This window comes from Myodes glareolus, chromosome 6, assembly GCF_982192425.1.
Source record: "Myodes glareolus chromosome 6, mMyoGla1.1, whole genome shotgun sequence".
In the NCBI taxonomy this organism is placed as follows: domain Eukaryota; kingdom Metazoa; phylum Chordata; class Mammalia; order Rodentia; family Cricetidae; genus Myodes; species Myodes glareolus.
The window spans coordinates 8,250,680-8,266,334 of record NC_142031.1 but is presented as its reverse complement, the minus strand read 5'-3'; the positions used below and the strand labels follow the sequence as shown (position 1 = coordinate 8,266,334).

The following is a 15,655-nucleotide window of genomic DNA, read 5'->3' as shown; positions in this document are numbered from 1 at the left end:
TGGCTCTTCCAACAAGTTCTGAGACAGTATCACTATGGAGCAACAGCTGGCCTGCAACTCAGATGTGCATGCCTCAACTTCTGGGATTAAAGGCATGTGCCACCACACCCAGCTGGAGACTCACGTTTTTAATGGATGAAAATGCTGTATTGACCCTTCCCTCAGAAGTCACTGTTTTAACTTTCCGGCATTTTTGACATGAAAAAAATTTTTTTCCAGTAAGACTCCAGACACTAAACTGTTGGTGGCAAGAAAACTTTTTATTCAACTGCGGTTCAAGATTGTTTTTTAAGAATGAATGCATTTTGATAACCAATAGATTTTCAAAACCAAATTTTTGCCAAGTAGTTTATTTCTAAAACTTCATTTAGGGCAAATAACTATCTACAGCTACATTATACCATAAGCATATTAAAAGGCTAATCAACACTGAAAGCCTTCCAGATGACCACTAACTCTTTTAACAAGTGCAAACAAGGGATCAAAACCATGCCATCGATAAGTAACTTACCCCAGGACTCCTGGACGGCTTGCCAGTTTAGTCTTTGGAGGTCCCCGAAAAGCATTTTAATGTTACCATGTTACTGCTGCTGAGTAATAGTGCAAGTGCTAAAATGCAAAATTCAGATGTACAGGGTTTGGAAATCATGCAGATTTAGATGCAGAGAAAAATTTTACAATAACTCAAGATCCTTTTACAGAGGATACTTAATAATGAAACACTGTGTTCACAAGTCTAGAGGATATAGTTTCAAAACACGCACCTTGCAAAATGACAAACCTATTTATCATCATCTATTTAGGTAAGGGCAGTGGGGAAACTACCAACAAAAACAGTCACATCTTTCGTTAGAAAAGAGTTCCCCAGTTCTCAGTAGTCACAGGAAAGTACAACAATCAAGGTATTATTGCTTTTACATTCTTAACAATGCATTGTGAGAGTCTAATCTGATTGTGAGCACCATCACTACATGCCCCTAACCCCAGAGGGGCAGAGCCCACCTCACTTAAAAGACTGCCAGATAGACAACCCACCCTACTAGTTCTTAAAGCTATCAGGCTTCTGAATGGATTTCAGGCACATGGTTTCTTCTACTTCATCCCTATTGCAATTAATTCCACTTTTCAAACCCCCCAGAATGATGTTTATCACCCCTTCTTTCCCATTGATATGCTCTGCTACAAAGCATTTGGAAACAACTGTTTTGCCCCCTCCCAAATAGTATTTTTAGAAGGAATGAGTTCCCAAAGGAGACTTATACAGCCACGTCAATAGAAAAATCACTCAAATGCAGAGGCACTCAGAACAAGCTGGAGGGTAACTGCTTACCATTTTAGGTTCTGTCACCCAGACTTATGAAAAACTAGATTAAAAACAGAATAACCCATGGAAAAAGTTTCACTTTGGACAATGCAAGAACAAATAGCAATTAAGTCTGGGTATCAGGTGTCAATGCATGACAGGTGATGAATCCATTTGACTTGAGACAACTTTTCAAATAAGTTTATTTGAAGCAAAATAAACTACTGCCAAGAAACTTTATGAAAGTTCCATCTCAAAAGGGTCAAAAAGGGGAATTAACTGCTATGAATTCTTTGCATTCAGGGCTGCAAAACAAAGACACATATTATTTAAATCAGTTTTATTTAAGAATTTCCAACAATGACAACTCTTATAAAAAGCATCCAAGCACAGGACACAGAACTGCAGCAAACAGCATTCTTATGTTAGCTAACAGACATGAGAACGTCCACCCTCTTTGAGACACCTGAGCTCACTGGTGAACTCTGCTTCCAAGTTCTCCTGCAAAGCACACCACAAGCTCAGTCCATGTTCGCAGCCCATCAGCTTCAGTTCACGTGCCCACACTTCCAGCTCAGTAGCAGAGGAGAACACACATACAGCATTCACAGCAGTTGACAGAGGGGAGGGAAGTACAAGTATTTCACTGAACACATTCAACTAAAGTGGGTTTTCTAAGAACAAAACTCAAAGTCTTCCAACAGATGTGGATGTCCTTTGATGCGAAACATTCGTACGTTTATTTGCTATCATTGCTCTCTGCACACTCTCTCACCAAAGCCACAGGATTGAGTGACACATCTCTCCAAGTTAAAAAATATCCATTTTGCACCACCAAGTCTCTGCACGCGCTCTCTCCTTTCCTCGCTCATACTAGCCTTTCATGCCTCGGCACCACCATCAATCCCACACAAGGTTTCAAAAGTTCAAACAGCCTTCTGGTTCCATATCACAGCCTTGCGTTCATAGCGTTGATACGACTCCATGAAATAAAGAGTAGCGGATAAAAATGGAACACCCACCGTCAAAGACGCAGCCTGTGCAGCGTGATGACGAATTCTTGGATGAGAAAGCATGTAGACAGAAGTATTCCTATGGCAGAATATTTACAGCACTACTTTCAATGAAGTGCTTCTTCCATAAACATTTGAAATGAGATGAACTGCAGAGATTAAATGAAGGCTTCATATTGTACTTTCGTATATGAAGGAAGACAAGTGTTAAAAACAAAACCAAAAGAACCAAACACCATGACATCATGATCTCCCAAATGGAGATTTTCCTAAGGAAAAAATTCATAGGGTGGGATTCAAATTAAAATGAGAAAAGAATGTAGTTCTAACCAATGGTTTCTATTCTGAACATGCAAAGAATCCATTTAACAAGTTCAATGACAGAATATTACAGAGAAACCTTCTGAGATCAATTGTAGTGTTGGTTTACCAATTAGGCAAACAGCAGTTCACTTTCACCCACTCAGTATTTTAACCCTTTATATAACAAAACTTATAAAATTCATTTAGCTTTTCCTCTTTTTCTAAAGAAAAATGTCAAAAATACTGCTGAATATACTCCACACTGAACAAACCAATCTGAAAATTTTTAGTACATATGTATTTTACAATATACTTACCATGAGTTTAGAAAAATTTGAATCCCACCATTCTATACCTACCTACCTATCAACTGACCACCCCCCCACTGCCTACATTCCCCAGCCAGAGGATTTAGAATCCATGCTTGAGCCAAAGCCGCCATTAAAACCACTGCCTGACCCTGCATTTGATGCTGATCCCCAACCAAGAGGGGCACCAGAATTAGAACCACTATAGGAATTATTCCCTGAACCAAATGTCTGATTTGGCTCCCTTTGCATGCTGCCCTGGCTTTGGTTATTACCAGATGGACCTGACTGGTTCTGCTGGCTGGCTAACATGCCCATCATACCCCAACTGCTCTGCAATGCTGCCTGAGCTGCAGCCATCATCGCTGGATTAATGCTAAAAGCTCCGAAGTTCATTCCTCCACCCATATTGCCACCCTGGTTATTTCCCAAGCCAGCTCCACCCCCTCTACTGTTACCAAACCCACCCTGATTCCCAAAGCCACCTGGATTACCACCAAATCTTCCACTTCTTTCTAACTGTCTATTGCTATTATGCTTAGGTTCAGCATTGGATATATGCACGCTGATTCCTTTAATGATCAAATCCTCTCCACAAAGAGACTGGGCAACCTATAAGAAACAAGGATGTAAATGGTGATTAAACCAACCAACCCACGTACCAACACAGCAATACAACCTAAATCTTAGTATAACCCATCTAAGTAGAAGGAAAAATAAGCAATTAATGCTAGTTTCACTTTGGTAACGTTAACATCAACACCTGTAACTAAAAGATGTTTGACAGCCCCAAAGCTCACATAATGAAAAACATCGGAAGGGTATCTTACACCTATCTAAACCCACACACTCTACCCTGAAAAGGTGACAATCAGCTGGAATGAGTCACTTATCATTCTGAGTGCTGGAGACTGAGCTCAGCACCTAGCGTACCATGCCGGGCACATACAGTAGCCCTAAACCAGATACATTCCCAGCCCTGAAACGTATTAAGAAGAAAAATACCTTATCATCTGCAAAGGTAACAAAGGCAAAAGCCCTGAATGGTTTGGGAATGAAGACATCTACTACTTCTCCATACTGACAGAAGAATTGTTGAAGCTCTTCAGCAGTCATATCCTCTGTACAACGCCCAACAAACACCTTTCTGCTTCTCAAAGGTTCATCTGGGCTTTGCTGGTCAAAAGAAAGGAACATCAGAAATAAATACTATACACTCTCCCCTTTCTTTGGTGTTTTGCCCCCCACCCCCACCCCAGACAAGGTCTATGTATCCTTTGTTGGCCTGTGCCTCTGGGTGCTGGGATTAAAGGTATGTGACAAGACTTACGGCCCCTTGTGGGGGGAAAAAAGGCGTGTCTTGCCTATATGGATCTATGTGACCAGGTGCATGCCTGGTGCCCTTTAGGACAGAAGGGATTAGATCACTCAGAAATGCAGCTAGCTGCATACTTCCATGCAGGTGCTGAAAACTGACCAATCCCTAGAATTAAGTAATTACTAATTAAGTTCTCAACCCCACTTCCTTGGGATTTTAAGACAGCCCCATGTACCCCAGGATGGCCTTCATCTTGATATGCAAGTAAGGACAACCTGGAACTCCTGATCCTGTTACTACCTCTCACATGCCAGAATTACAGGAATGCAACATCATGCCCAGTTTTAATTTCCTTATTAAATGTGTGGTCTTATGCACACATGAGACCATTATGTGCACATTCGGGAGAGAGTTTGATGCTACTCATCTTTCTTAGTCATTCTCCACCTTTTTTTCTGAGTCTGGGTCTCTCACTGAACTTTTATTTTTCTAGACCGATAGCCGGCAAGCTCCACGAACTCACCTGCCTCCCCCTCTGCAGGGGTAGGATTACAAGCACATCCTACCAGTTCTTTAAACAAAAAATGTGGGTTCTGGTGGAAGTAGCACAGGTCTCAAGAGTCAGGCACTGTTTTAATCTCAGCACTCAAGAGGCAGAGGCAGGCTGACCTGAGTTTGAGACCAGCCTGGTCTATAGAGTGAGCTCCAGGATAGCCAGGACCAAATAGAGAAACCCTGCCTGAGAAAAACAAAATACAAAGCAAGCCCGCACAGCAGTGGTGGTGCATGCCTTTAATCCCAGCACTTGGGAGGCAGAGTCAGGTGGATCTCTGTGAGTTGAGAACAGTCTGTTCTATAAGAACGTTCCAGGACAGGCTCCAAAAGCAACAGAGAAACCCTGTCTTGAAACAAATAACCAAAACCCAAACCAAACCGAGCCAAACCAATAACAAAAACCCAAAAAACCAAAATATCTTAGTATTGATTGGGAGAGGTAATCATGGAGATCTGAGTTCACAGCCAGCCTGATCTACACAGCAAGCTCCAGGACAGTCAAGACTATGTAGAGACTCTGCCTCAAAATAAAGATGTGTGCTCCCAGATCAAATTCAGTTTTGAGGTAAACACTTTATGGACTGACCTATCTCCCCAGTTCAAATAAAGGTTAACATATTGAAAAGATACTCTGATCCAAAACAGAATGTTTGTTCCAAATACTTCTCATTTGCTTGCTTAGAATAAGTTTAGGCTGAAGATGTAGCTCAGTGGTCAAGCACTTGCCCAGTAAAGTATTGGACAGTAGGTTTCCCAGCACATTAAAACCAACATTAAATTGGGTGGTGGTGGCCTACATCTTTAATCCCAGCACCTGGGAAGCAAAGATAAGTGGATATCTGAGTCTGAGGTCAGCATAGTCTACATAGCAAGTTCCAGGGCAGCCAAGCTTACACAGTTGAAAAACTTAGAACTTTCCTTGCTATGTTTCCAAATGCATTTAATACTTTAAGGTCTTTTAAGAAAAGATTCCCCAAGCATACAGGAAAACAAAGAGCAAAATACCTTAGAATTCGGAAGCTTACAGTCACACCATCGTCCATCTATCATATGTCGTTGTGACATTACTTTCACTTGGGTTTCGTATTCCGTAAACCGAACAAAGCCAAACCCTTTGGAGTGACCAGTTTTAAGATCTTTCTTGACCTAAGAAAGGATGATTGAAATTTACTCTACTAATACTACACATACAACAAATCAGAGTTCACATAAAACTATGAATGCCTTCAACTTGACGAAGCAGCACATTAAAGTCAATATAGCTCAAGGCAAAGTCAACAGTAGAAAATCAGACCATTAACAGTAGAGAATGATTCACTTGCACTCTAACAATGTTTAGAATGAGCACAAATAAGATCTAATATAACCCATTTCCTTTAAACCAGTAGCTATCAAGCTTCCTAATGCTGCAACCTTTAATACAGGTCCTCACATTATGGTGACTTCACACATAATTATTTTTGTTCTGTTACTTTTTAAATAGAATAATTAAAAAGAAAGCAATTAGCATGGGTGGGGTGGGTGGATTAAGTGGGAGAGCAGAAGGGAAGTGGAAATTTTGAATGGTATTATTTATAAAGCAATTAAAAAGCAAACAAACAAACAAAAAAAGAAAGCAATTAGCTAGAGTCAAGTTTACCTGAACCATAAGAACCTCTCCAAAAGTACTGAAATAGTCTTTAAGATCTTGTTCTGTTGTTTTCCAGGGGAGACCCAAAACTATTAGATCAGATGTTTTCTGAACTGCTCTTTTCACCTTCACTGCTGAGGAAGCATCTGTCTCATCCATTTTTCTTTTGTTATCTAAACAAGGCAAGCAGAAACCCATATTTAGCAGGAGGATCTCTGTGTTTGAGACCAGCCTGGTCTATCGAACAACAAAATACAATGAACCAACAAGACCAGATCTATAAACAACGAAGAGACTGTTAAGTATCCTTCTTAGGACAAAATGTAGCTTAAGAGGCTGGAGTGTTTTCCTGGTGCAAACTTGCGGAATCTCAATTCTAGCTTGATATTATCTTTTTGAAAATTGATTTGTGTACTTATGAGAGTGCCAAATATACCATTTCTAAGCAGTTTCTGGCCTTCTCCCCTGTTAGGCAGGGTCTCTTTTTTTATTCCTGGGGAAGGCTGCACCCCACAGCAATCAGCTATCAGGTGAGTTTCAGAGGTAGACAGGTGGTCTAGCTTGCTAAGAGTTATCCTTACTGCATATATCAGCTATCTCCCTGGCCTAGTTTTGAATAATCTAAGATCATAAAATCAACTGCACGTTCTCCTCAAAATTGATATCTAAATAAACAAAATTATACTTCATTTTGTGGCATTAAATTTATCTAATACAAGGGATCAAATACCCTCTTGGGATACACGTGGTGTAAAACAAAACAAAAAACAATAAAAACCCCCCCACAAAACCCATACATATACTTTTAAATATATTAAAAAAGAGAAAATTAGCAACTTTTATTTCCACATGTAAACTTGGATGCTTTCTGTCTCTTATCCAAAAATCCAGTGATACTGCCTGTTTACAAAGATGGAGGTCTCAGTATACATGCCATCAAAACTGGTCTTAAAGAACTCTCTTTCCGGCTGGGTGGTGGTGGGGCACATCTTTAATCCCAGCACTCAGGAGGCAGAGGCAGGCAGATCTCTGTGAGTTTGAGGCCAGCCTGGTCTACAAAAGCTAGTTCCAGGACAGGCCTCAAAGCTACAGAGAAACCCTGTCTCGAGAAACCAAAAAAAAAAAAAAAAACCGCTTCGTAACTTTCAATTTCATATTTGTGCCACTCACCCCCACCAATCAACACCAAGTGACCTTTTAATTCAGGGTAAGCAATGAGCTACATAGCCAATGACTTAAGAATTGCCACAGTGAAAAAAAATCAAGTTTAGCCCGGCCTGTACAAGACCCTACCTCTAAATTCTCGCAATTTTTTTTTTTGGTTTTTCAAGACAGGTTTTTTATGATTTTGAGATCTTCACTGTGAGGACACAGTGAGACAGAGCATAGTAGAGTGTTTTCTTTCTCTGTGTTACAGCCCTGTCTGTTCTGGAACTTACTCTGTAGACCAGGATGCCTCTGCCTCCTTAGTGTTAGGATTAAAGGTGTGTGCTACCACGGCCCAGCAGATCCTCCTTAATTTCTTAGACATATATTAGTCTTTGCATATTGACCAATTTGGTGGATTGACCTCAGTTATTTGAGATGTCTTGCTATATATAATCAGGCTCACCTATAACTATGTAGCCCAGACTGGCCTCAAGTCCCAATCTTTCTGCCTCACCCCCCCCCCCAGCTGATGCTGGGAATACAGGTAAATGTGGCACTTTGTTGCAATATCATAGTAAAAGTAACAATGTACCAATTCCCAGACAATCATACTCTTTCCAAGACAGGGTTATCTCTCTTGTTTATTTATCCCTGGCTGTCCCAGACTCAAGAGATTCACTCTCCCCTTCAGCTTCCTTGAGTGCTGGGATCAAAGGTGTGTGACATGAGGCCTGGCTTTCTCATAAGAGGCAGGGAAAATAAGACCAGAACCTTAAAATCAAGGAAGTTCTGTAGTAAATCAAGATTTAGGCCACTGAAACTGCGGTTTCTCTGAGGAGGGGAAAAGAGAATTTAAATTAAGAGAGCAAGAGGCTAAAAGCACCTGCTGCTCTTGTGGAGCTAAGGGTTTGGTTCTCACAACCATTCAACTCCATCTTCAAAGGTGGATGCCCCTTTGCACCAGGCACACACAGTGCAGAAATATGAGAAAGCCGGGCCTGGTGGCACATACCTTTCATCCCAGTTACAGAGAGTTGTAAGCTGCCTTGAGAGCGCTGGGAATTCAATCTGGGTCCTCTTAAGAGCCACTGTTTTTAACCACTGAATCATCGCTCCACCACCCCCCCGCACTTAATCTACAATTTAGGATGGTATACAAGTCTAACTGTAGCCAGCCATATGGCAAAAAACAAAACGAGTAACAAACCTTTAGGATAGTTGACAACATACACCAGATTTCCCCAGCCGGCATCCGGGGCATGCAGGATTCCTTCCACCAGCCGAACACCCCGCATACACTGAGACACTGGATTCCGGTAGCGCAGGCCGCATGCCCCTGGAAACTGAGCTGTAACTGTGGACAACAACACTGTACCATCGTCTTCGGATGGTATTTCAATGGGCTCATCGTTCTCATCTTCTGTTACCCGAATATATTCAGACATCTTTGCCGAATTTTCTAAGGAAGAGAGAGATGAATGATCAAGAGAGTAATAGCAGTTATCTCTTTATATTTAGCCGCCACCACTGTTCCCACTTCCTGAAAAGATTCTTGCTACCTGAAACCTAATACTTCCTTTGTCATCCCTGAGAATTGAGGAACAGCATTCTTTAGAAAACAAAAAAAAGGGCATTAAACTTTTGTTCCAAACTCATTTATTTAATAAACGTTTTCTCAGGGCTTACTATATGCTTGAGGCGCTAAAATTCCAACAGTGTTACCACGTGGCTTGTTGGTTACAAAACCAGACAAAAATAAAGGGTTAAAGAACTAATTGTTTCTGTTCCGACTTTTTCTTTTCCTTGCAAACACTATTTTCTTACCCGGAGCGCAAAAACTACAAACTACAATATTTTCTGGCCATCCTGAACTAATTTATTCCAAGGTCTGAGACCCTAAATTGGGTCTAGCACGTGCTTTAAGCGGGTGGAAGAAATCCACAATGAATTCCATCTGGTGCTGGCGGCGCTCGGAAACTGGCGAGAAGAACAGAGACTCAGGTCTCCTCTGTTCCTTATTCTCAGGAAGGGAGCGCTAAACTTGAGCGTCGAGGGCAGGAACGACAGTGGCTCCGCGATGTAGGCCACCACTTCCCAGAAGGCCATGCGCGATGAACGACGTTGACTCCCCCCCACCCCGGCCTGGGGTGGGGCCGCCAAAGTACAAGGCCTACGGTGGCACCAATTGTTCTCAGAGTCTGAAGGGGCCCGCACCACTGGAGCCCGGGGCCGCGACAGACTTCCCGCCCGCAGCTCCGCGGCCCGGCTGCCGCCCGCGCTAGGCCCTAACGACGCGGCGGCGCGAGGCCAGCTAGGCCCCGCTCCAGAGCGCCCTTCCCGCCGCGCAGGTCGCCTGAGACCTCCCCGCGGAGCACCATCCGGAGCCCGCGAGCCGCCCTGGGATCACCACTCACCGCTAGGCCGCGACCAGAGAGCACGACGAGGAAACGGAGACAGCTAGGAACCCGATCTCAGGCGAGCTACCGCTTCGTGCCCACAAAATGGCGCTAGGGCCGCCTCCCGCCCCCGCCCGCCTTCGGCCGCTCCCACCCGCTTCCGGTCAGGAGGGGCGCTCACCTCGCGGAGGCTCAGACGCTCCCTCCTCGAAGTGGCTCCGATCCTAGCGGGCGCCCGGGCACGCACAAAGGAATGGAAGGACGCAGAGAGCAGAGGGGCCGCGCCAGAGACGCCGAAGCCCGAGACACAGCGCGGCTACGCAAGCTTTAGCTTCCACCCCCACGCGACGTGGCACGTGGCTCCGTCCGACCAACCGCCGACCACAGCAGAGCAGCTCGCGCTCATGGAAAGTGCGCGAGACTGGCGGAAGGCCGGGAAGAGCGAGGCGGGACCGGGGCCTGTGGGCGGGGCTGTAAGGGAAGGGGCGGAGCCGGGAAGGGCGGGACGCGAGAGGGGCGGGTGGGGGCGGGTGGGAATCTTGCTGGGGTCTAAACTTTGCTGGTCTTCAGACGTCTTCTGCCATTACTCGGTAATTTCCAACCGTGGAAACACTAATTTTGATCTACACAATGGTAGTTGTCCTAAGTACTACTTTGTATCAGGTACTTTTGTGCCCCCTCTGACTCTAGGGGAAAACAGAATAGAATCTTGTGAATCGTAGACAAGTGTTCTTCCGTTGACCTTGGGCTGTGCTTGTCCCTTGGAGTTTTCAGAGTTAGGGTTAGTCTTTGTACTGTTTTAGAGACAAGGAACTCAAAGTCACTGTGTAGCCCAGTCTTTCCTTGAACTAATCATGGCTCCCCCTCCCCTATCAACAGCCTCCCAAGTGTTGATGTCCTAGGAATCTGATGTAATAAGTAAGGAAACTGAGGCACTGCGAAACTGGGAAAGAACAGGCGGGCCTGGCAGGCGGGGAGAATAAATAGAAGGAGAGATCTGGGAAGAGAGTATTAGGAGAAGAAAGGAGAGGAGGACGTCAGGGGCTAGCCCCCCAGCTATGTAGCAAACCACAGAAGAAGTAAAGAAAGATGTATAGGATAGAGAAGGATAAATGCACAGAGGCAAATGATAGATGGGATAATTTAAGAAAAACTGGCAAAAATAAGCCAAATTGCTGGATGGTGGTGGCGCATGCCTTTTTTTATTATTATTATTTTTTTATTTTTTATTTATTTATTTATTTATTATGTATACAGTATTCTGTCTACGTACATGCCTAAAGAGGGCACAAGGCCTCATTACAGATGGTTGTGAGCCACCATGTGGTTGCTGGGAATTGAACTCAGGACCTTTGGAAGAACAGGCAATGCTCTTAACCTCTGAGCCATCTCTCCAGCCCTGGCGCATGCCTTTAATCCCAGCACTTGGGAGGCTGAAGCAGGCGGATCTCTGTGAGTTCGAGGCCAGCCTGGTCTACAGAGGGGGTTCTAGAATAGGCTCCAAAGCTACACAGAGAAACCTTCTATTGTAAAACAAACAATCAAAAACCAAAAAGAAATTAAGCTAAAGTTGGGCATTCCTAAGTAAGAATAAGTCTTCGTGTGATTTATTTGGGTGCTGGTGGCAAGCCCCTAAGAGTTGAGTGGAAAAAATAAAAATACCCAACAACATAGGCTGATTGCCAAAAGGTGATTTTTTTTTTTTGGTTCTATTTATTTTTCAAGACAGAGGGTCTCCATAGCCCTGGCAGTCCTTGAAGTACCTCTGTAGACCAGGCTGGCCTTCAACTCAGAGATCTGCTTGAATTAAAGGCTGAAGGCCTGGGCCACCACATCCACCTCCTGACTCTGTTATTTGCTGTGGTGCGGTGGGTCAAGCCAGTGCTCTTACCCCAGACCCACAACAAATTTTATGGGGGGAGGGGAATTCCCAGACAAGGTTTCTGTGTTTCTCTGTTTAACAGCTCTAGCTGTCCTGGAACTCACTTTGTAGACGAAGTTAGCCTCAAATTCAAAGAGATTCACTCATTGTGACTCACACCTCTTGCTTGACTTTGTTTAGTTGGGTTTTTTGTTTATTTGTTTGTTTGTTTTTTAAGAGTTATTTTTGTTGCTGGGCGGTGGTGATCACACCTTTAATTTTAGCACTAGGGAGAAAGAGGCAGGCAGATTTCTAAATTCAAGGTCAGCCTGGTCTCCAGAGTGATTTCCAGGACAGCCAGGACTACACCAAAAAAACCCTGTCTCAGAAAAGACAAACCCATTCAGACATAAGGAACAGTTGAAGTAGTAATACAGCGCACACCAGCATAGCTGCCACTCATAAGTAAGCTGGGGGGAAGGGGGTATGGAGGTGTTTGTGCTCACAGAGAAGCGCTCGGGGAATCTGGACTGTTCTCAGAGCAGGAATGCAAGACCTGTTATCATCCAGAAGGCTGGGAATGGACGCGCTTTCTAGCCTGGTCACCTTTGCACTGTCTGCAACCACACCAACGCCCTCTCCAGACCCCCTAAAGAGCTTGTTTTTTCTCACTTTACTATAGAACCTATCTTTATGGCCGGTGTCCCATGTACTTTTTACAAAGAATTTCGACGTAGTCATGTCAGCTTACTTTGTTCTTCAGAGATTAATGATGTATACTTTGTTGTACACGTGAGACTGAGTTAATTATCACCAGAAAAGATTTCACCAAATTGTGCTGTGAAATAAACTGCTTGGGGTACTCGGGAGGAAGAGGCAGGAGGATCTCTGAGTTCGAGGCCAGACTGGTCAACCGAGCGAGAAACCCTGTCTCAAAAAACCAAAATAAATAAATAAAAATAAATAAAATAAAGTTAAAAAAAAAAGCATCCACTTGGATGCTTGAAGTTTGAAACAATAACCACCTACTGAACCGTGTTGAATCGAACTACCTTCCTGCCTCTCTAGGATCACCTCTCTGCTGGCTGTGGAGGCCACAAAGACCCCTGCAGTAACGGGCTCATATTTGTAATATCTGTTTATGAATGTGTATAGCCAGCTCTCACTTCCCCCACCTAGGCCACGTTCAGGCCTCTTTTCCCCCAAACAAGGAAATTCTTCTGCGTGACTTCTGTGACTGTTTCTAGGAGTTGGGCTTGGTGATACGGCTATAGTCACAGCTACTCAGGAGGCTACGGCACTGAAGGAGAATAAGGTAGAAAAGATCAATTACTAGTTACTGTTTTATTTTTTTATTGATTTATCTAGTGATTTCCTTAAAACGCCTAGCAGGACTTAACTTGCCACTGGAACAGAACGACCTGGAGAAACAGCGGAAACACCAGGTCTTTGCCCTCTCCTCAGTTTACAGTTTGTAAACTCTAACTCACGCCCTTGGAAACCAAAAGCCTCCAAGCTACCTGCCAAAAATGCTTTTGTTTGCTTACTTGCTTGCCCCACCTTGTGGCTTTAGAGTATAAAATGAAGCCTTTTGGGAGTTACTCAGCTCCAGCCCACTGGAGACATTTCTCTTTCTCCTCCTCCTCCTCCTTTTTTTTTTTCTCTTCTTCTTTCTTGACTTTTCAAGACAGGTTTTCTCTGTGTAGCCCTGGCTGTCCTAGAACTCACTCTGTCGTTTGGACTGGCCTTGAGCTCAGATACCTACCTGCTTCTGCAACGTGAGTGCTGGAATTAAGGTGTGTGCCACCACCACTTGGCTTTTTTCTCCTTCCTTTTTTTGTTTCTTCCTTTGTCTTTTTCTTTCTCTTTCTCCTCTCCTTTCCTCTCCTCCCCCCTCCTCTCTCTCTTTCTCTCTCTCTCTCTTAGACAGGGTCTCAGGCATATTTGAAAGGTAAAACAGTATCCAGATTTAAAAGAAAAAGTCTGGTTCATTGTGACAGGCTTTTTTTTTTTTCCTGCCTACACCCTGTCAGAATAAAGGTGTATTCTCTGTGTTGGCCTAGGTCTTAGGTTTTTAAAGTCATTTTTGTAGGGACTGAAAAAGCACCTTCTGCCCTTCCAGTGGAAAGGAGCTTGGTTCCAGCGCCCATATAGGACTGAGTGGTTTACTGGGTGGTGGTGGTGTACCGCACACCTTTAATCTGCAGTGCTGCGTGCCTGCATGGCCTGGAACTGAAACCAAGCGACAGACATCAGAACTGAACATGCGTACACACTTTTCTAGCTACTGGTAGAAGAAGCCCTTTATTGAACAGCACCACGGAGGTTTTATACCTAACCAATCAGGTGGGCCAACAGGTGTTTATACCTAACCCAGCCAGGTGGGCCAACAGGTGGACTTCATCACCTGATCCATGGTCAAGGCCAGGACTGTGCGTGCTTAGGAAACAGGGTTGGTAAACAACTTTGATACAATTCCCAGAAGCTCAAATCAAAAGGGCAAGAAAAGGTCACTAGCGGGGAAGAGCAGCTGAAGGCCAGGATTCCAAATGGTCCCAACACTGCAGCGCTTGGAAGGCAGAGGCAGGCAGATCACTGTGAGTTCGAGGCCAACATGGTCTACAGAGCAAGTTCCAGGACACCCAGAGCTAAACAGTGAAACCCTGTCTTGAAAAACAAACAAACAAACAAAGACTGGGTGGCTCATAGCCACCTGTAACTCCAGCTCCAGGGAGTTTCATGTCCTCTTCTGGTCTCCATGGGCACTGCATCCTTATGATGTATGCACACAGACCTACACAATAGACATAGATACAATAATAAATCTAAAAAAAATATGAGCCAGGTGGTGGTGGTGCACTCCTTTAATCCCAGCACATAGGAGGCAGAGGCAGGCAGATCTGTGAGTTCGAGGCCAGCCTGGTCTACAGAATGAGCAGGACAGCCAGGGCTACACAGAGAAACCCTTTCTCAAAAACAATGAATAAATAATAAATATAAGTCAGTTACAAGAAAAGCAATCCATGCACACACCAATAATAAAACCCTGAACAAACCAGGCTGGCCTCAACCTGCAGTGGTCTCCCTGCCTCAGCCTTCTAGGCACTGGCATTATAGGCATAGATACCATGCCCCTCTTTAAAATTCCTATTATAAAATGATATAGTATTTGCATATAACCTATGCAAATGACCCCATATACTTTAAATCGTCTCTGCATTCCTCACAATACCTAATAAAATGTAAATGCTATGTAAATAGTTGTTGTATTGAGTTATTTAGGGGATGATGACAAGGAAAATTTATGTACATATTTAATGCATGATTTTTTTCCTACTTTAAAAACAGATTTATTTACTTATTTGTGTGTGTGTCTAAGTGTGAGTATATGTGCATGTGGAGGGGGGGCATGTGTGTGCACATGGAAGCCAGATGACTACATCACTCTCTACCTGTTCTCTCTCTGAATCTGGGGCTTAGGTTTTCTCTTTCTGTTCCTCCTAGAGCTGGGCTGCAGGCATTCTCTGAAATTCCCTGTCTACTGTCTGGGTGTTGGGCTTCACTACTCAGCCATTTCTCCAGTCCCATATTAATAACTAATTCATTTTTTCTTTGCTTTTTTGAGACAGTCTTGGTACTTAGCCTAGGCTGGTTTTGCACTCACTATGTAGATAGTTCAGATGGCAAACACGCGGCAACCTTCCTGCCATAGTCTCTGTAGTTTTGGAATTACAAGTATATACCACCATACTTGGTCTAAATATTGTTCTTATTGTTTTAGAAATGGGTCTGATAGGACCTGGGGTGCCCTTGAGTTCT

At 43.7% G+C, this 15,655-nt stretch overlaps 1 protein-coding gene across 8 annotated transcripts; it reads right to left on the bottom strand.

The window, feature by feature from the left end:
• Nucleotides 1-1,489: 1,489 nt before the first annotated feature.
• Nucleotides 1,490-10,294, bottom strand: Tardbp (TAR DNA binding protein). Of its 8 annotated transcripts, XR_015002156.2 has the most exons (8): nucleotides 9,994-10,113; nucleotides 8,787-9,038; nucleotides 6,440-6,603; nucleotides 5,806-5,946; nucleotides 3,933-4,103; nucleotides 3,413-3,539; nucleotides 2,326-2,465; nucleotides 1,490-1,608 (listed from the first exon to the last, which is right to left on the bottom strand). XR_015002156.2 is itself a non-coding variant. In XM_087906872.1 (7 exons), exons 2-7 carry the CDS (start codon nucleotides 9,022-9,024, stop codon nucleotides 2,560-2,562), a joined length of 867 nt encoding a protein of 288 aa, XP_087762998.1. In that variant the 5' UTR covers nucleotides 9,025-9,038; nucleotides 9,994-10,113; the 3' UTR covers nucleotides 1,629-2,559. The 8 variants fall into 8 exon arrangements, 6 of the variants coding, with proteins under 6 accessions (XP_087762998.1, XP_085546415.1, XP_087762999.1 ...); XR_015002155.2 differs by having other exon boundaries at nucleotides 2,326-3,539; XM_087906872.1 differs by lacking the exon at nucleotides 1,490-1,608 and having other exon boundaries at nucleotides 1,629-2,585.
• Nucleotides 10,295-15,655: the final 5,361 nt, after the last annotated feature.